This window comes from Phalaenopsis equestris, unplaced genomic scaffold (assembly GCF_001263595.1).
Source record: "Phalaenopsis equestris unplaced genomic scaffold, ASM126359v1 Scaffold000531, whole genome shotgun sequence".
NCBI classification, from domain to species: Eukaryota; Viridiplantae; Streptophyta; class Magnoliopsida; order Asparagales; family Orchidaceae; genus Phalaenopsis; species Phalaenopsis equestris.
Window position 1 is genome coordinate 348,698 of NW_018164971.1, and position 4,431 is coordinate 353,128.

The 4,431-nt window shown below is 39.0% G+C and overlaps 1 protein-coding gene across 1 annotated transcript in view; it reads right to left on the reverse strand.

Moving 5' to 3' along the window:
• Positions 1 to 2,689, reverse strand: part of LOC110028797 — a 4,761-nt gene extending 2,072 nt beyond the window's left edge. The window contains exon 1 of the mRNA XM_020730792.1: positions 1,323 to 2,689. Within this exon, the coding sequence (XP_020586451.1) occupies positions 1,327 to 2,574 (1,248 nt within the window). The 5' untranslated portion in view covers positions 2,575 to 2,689 and the 3' untranslated portion in view covers positions 1,323 to 1,326. The remainder of the gene's footprint in view (positions 1 to 1,322) is intronic.
• Between the last annotated feature and the right edge of the window lie 1,742 nt (positions 2,690 to 4,431).

Below are 4,431 nucleotides of genomic sequence, written 5' to 3' on the forward strand. Positions count from 1 at the left end.
ATATATATATATATATATATATATATATATTTAAAAAAAGAGTCTATCAGCTGCAACTTTACGAGAGTAGAGGCAAAATGCAATTTTGCTATCGCCCTGCTCGGGAAAAAATTGTGTAGGTAACAAGTACGCGGGCTGCGTACATTCAGGGATGTTGCAGGTAAGTTATATGAAGGTTACATGAATATAACACAAATGTAACATTTATATAACCTCTCTATAAACTCCATATAATCTAAATGTACACAGCCCTAAGTACTTGTTATGTACTCAAATTTTTCTCCGCCCAAACACACCCTTTGATGTCACATATACCTAATAGCATCTTGTTGGCTAAATATATCAAAATGTATGCATGTAAAATATGTTTCGCTTCAATTAAATCAATATTATTGACATTTAGATATAATTTAAGATATTAGACATTGATATGCAAATAAATATGCGACTCCTCCGTATAATTCAAAATTAGAACTTGAATAACATTTTTAGAATTAAAAAAATATCATTAAACTAGATCTGCCTAATCTCTGTTTACTTATGCAACCATTAAAAAACAAACCATTCTCGGGACCACAAGATTCTCCACAACGAGAAATGTCCAAACCCAGACATTTTAGAGGGCCCGATGTGATTCAATTCTCCTGTCGATTATCATTGCAACACGACAATTTTTTTATGATCACCTCCTTATCTACAAGTGTTTTTTTTTATTGTCCTCTGCTCAACTCTAGGTTAAGCTAATGTTGGTGGTAATTATTTAATTTTTAGAGATTAAAATTATCGTCCTCTGATGCTTTGATTAATGCTACCAAGTCCTAAAGTTTTAAAAATTGCATCGATGTATTGTATAGTATTAAAGTGCTTCCAAAGCGGAATCAACCTCTATTTTCTTTCTGGTAAATAGGATAACGAAATCTTCCTACCCAGCCCGATGCAACACCTGCGTAAAAGCACATGGAAAACAGTGGAAGCTCAATTTGAGCACATGCAACGGCCGTCTGCCGATGATTATGGCGAAATTTAAATCAAGGAGGAAAATAAGCAATAATGAACCCCTTCAAAGTCTCGTTCGAGAGAGATATGATATACGCTAACAGCAAAATCTAGCCAAAGTAAACTAAGCGGCAAACGATGAAGCTCTCAGAAACTAAGAAGAACAGGGCATGCTGCAAAAGTGACGATAACAGCAAAAAACCTCCGACAGGGACTAATATTTGCAAAAAAAAAAAAAATCAACTAGAAAACAAATGGATGCAAACAAACTAAAAGTCAGAGATGATTTCTTCTTTTCTTTTTTTCTGGTGAGGGCAATCACTTACCAAATCAATTCCTCTGTTCAGATTTCACGTACTTCATTTTCGAGACGCCAGTAATGTTGATGGCGCCGTGCTTTGCAGCAGACGAGCCTTTATCCTTCTTATAAGGAGCAAAGAGCTGACCAAAGTCGAAGACAGAGATGGACTTGGCCGAACTGCGCAGAGTGCACAAAGGGACATTGAGGACCGGCGTAACCATGATGTTGGAGGAGTACGATCGCTCCATTCCACGCAGACGAGGTCTGTGCGCTCCGATGTTGAAGGTGCTTGGACTACTCGAGCTTCTCTCCAATCCCTGGAAAATGACTTTTCCAGACGCATTAAGCCGTGGGCTGTCTACTGATGAGCCCCGTGGTGGCGGAATTTCGCCTGGCTCGCGAGGATGCCTTATAGGTCTACGGCCAACTCTCACTGTGACGGGCCCTTCCATGAACGCTTCCGGAACCCACGAGGTCTTGTTGCTTTCCGCAGGTAATGCCGGAGGTTGACGGTTCTTCGGCGATCTAGCATTTGCAACCCTGATAAATCTAGGCGGATTATGGCGCGGCGAGATGGGTGCCGGATTAATTTTCTCCGAATCAAGGGAGAAACGTGGCAGATCCTCAGTGTCGGCACCAGAGGATGATGAAGACGATTGAGAGACGCGAGCTGAAATGGATGCCGACTCCGAATCGTAGTCTCGGAGTAGTGGAAGATTAAGTGAGGAATCGATCGAGGAAAACCTAGGATTTCTTTGAAGAAAAAATTTCAGAGATTTGCTGTTTGAGACCTTGGAAGCTGTGGCCGAGGAATTCGAACGCTCAGCTTTTGAGCTCTGCGCTTTTTTCAAGCCAATCAACTCCTTCCACCGGCTCGAACACCTTGGCGCCTTGGGTGAAAACGCATAAGAATCAGGTCCCCTGGTCTCCACCCCGCGCCACAGATTTATCGGCACCTGTGAACTAACCTCCGCAGAGCTCCCCTTCGCCGTCCGCATTGGCGCAAGCTGGAGCGGAATCAGCTTCCCGTCGGAGAAGAGTTCGTCCGCTGGAAGCATCTTTACGGGATCGTCGAGTCGGAATTCAAAATCGACAAAATCCTTCACAGATACTTCTAGATCCAACTTCTCGCCGTCCTTTCCGCCTGCATTATCCGCGAAGTCGCGGCTGAATGAGCTCCTAGAGCTGAGCCAGTCGGGGGGAGGATAAGAAAGTTTACAATCGATAAAATTCTCCGGCGACACACCGACATTGTTGATGCAGGCCGAAGCACTCATTGAACATCAATCGGGATGTGGTGAAAGAATCCCGCCGGATTGATCTCGCGATCGAGAAGCTGAGTTGGAAGAGAGAAGGGAGAGCCCAGAACGACAAAGAAATGTAGTAAATAGTCGCCGGGGGGTTCGTTTATATAGAGCCGGATTCTTTAAGGTGCCGATCGCTGCCATCGAATGAGACCGCACTTTAACCGATTATTTACTGCAACAATTTCCACGTTGCATACAGGATCACGCACGTGACAGTGCATCTGGTAAATGAAAATTAGGGTTAATTACTCTAATTAAAATTTGTTATATTGCTAATTTTTTTATTTTTATAAAATATGTGTAACATAAAAAAAAATAATAAATCCTTAAATTTCATTCAATTAAAAAAAGTTATCATTTTTTATGTGTGAAAGATGGTTTCAGAATAGAATTGTTAATTAATATCTTAATATTATACGAGATCTTAATATACACTCAGGTAATAGAAAAATATGGACAAAATTATCAGAAAAGTTTTGTGTAAACCTCGAAAATTAAAAAATTACGGGATCTGGTCCAGTTGCTTAGATCCACTATAAATTGACGATTACATACACAATCTTTTGTACCACTGACAAAAAATGATTATAGATCCTCTCAAGTTACAACGTCATTACGTGGAAGAACTTGTGACCACACGGCGGGGGCGGGTAGCGATTGCAATGAGGAGCGACAGTTGGGGCTTCAATGCGCCGTCTTAGGAGTCCTTTTAATGTTGGCATTGCTTTGTAGGCTGCTTCATACTGTATTTCATCTCAAAGAGTGGGCGACAGAGCTCAGCGAGTGGTAGTCAACGATTGTTGGCGACAGTAGCTGTGGAAGCAGGAGGCGTTCATCTGATTGTCAGTATAGAAATGTTGGGACTTCAGCTCATTCCTTAAGCTTCAGTCTTTTTTCAGGCTTCAAGCTACAAATCCCTCCTCACGAGGGCTAAGGTTTTATTTACAGAATGTAGCATTTAAGCAAAAAATTTGATGGATAGACCAAAACAATTTCCATGATCATACAATATTTGATGGACATTTTAGTGTCTTAATAATGTCAAAATTCAGTGATATTGGTCTCGTTAGATTCGTATTATCGAGACGCTCGTTTAATTATAAGCTTGTCTTGACATTTCAAATATACCTAAGAAGTTTATAAAAGTTGTTTAATTGTTTGATTTGACTCGGATTATATTGATTTTGGTATTGTTGGGTCCGTCTCGTCGAACCGGTTATAAGTTTGTTCAAATAACTCTGGATTACTTTTAATTAGAGTGTAAATATTTTTTACACAAGAGTTATCTAAAGATCTATGTTATTTTTTATGATTTGTGTGGTGATGGATATTAATTGATGGTGCATCAATTTAAATTTTCATTTGAAATTATTTTGATTAGAGTATCCCAATAAATTATTTATTTTTATATGTTTCATCGTGATTTTTTTTACAATATGAGAATTAATATTAAGAGTTTGGTTCTTTATAGAAATATTAAAAAAAATTAATATTATTTTTAAAAAGGAATTTAAATATACATTTTTTGAAAATAGATGAAATTGGGTTCTTATGTTTTGAATTCACCTTTTTAAATAGTGAAAAAGAGGTTTTAATTTTGAGGAATTATAAATATCATATTATAATTTTCCTTTACTAATGATTGAATAACCTTCCAAATATAAATTTATATATATCGGAAAAGGAATTGTCAGAGGCTATTATATGAGCCCCCCATACGCCTAAGAATTTGAGTATCAGACCCTACACTCGGGGGAATAGAACCTCAGACCAGAGGGGACTTACAACTGACAAGCAGATGTGCGGCCAACTGATCTGAGTACGTGG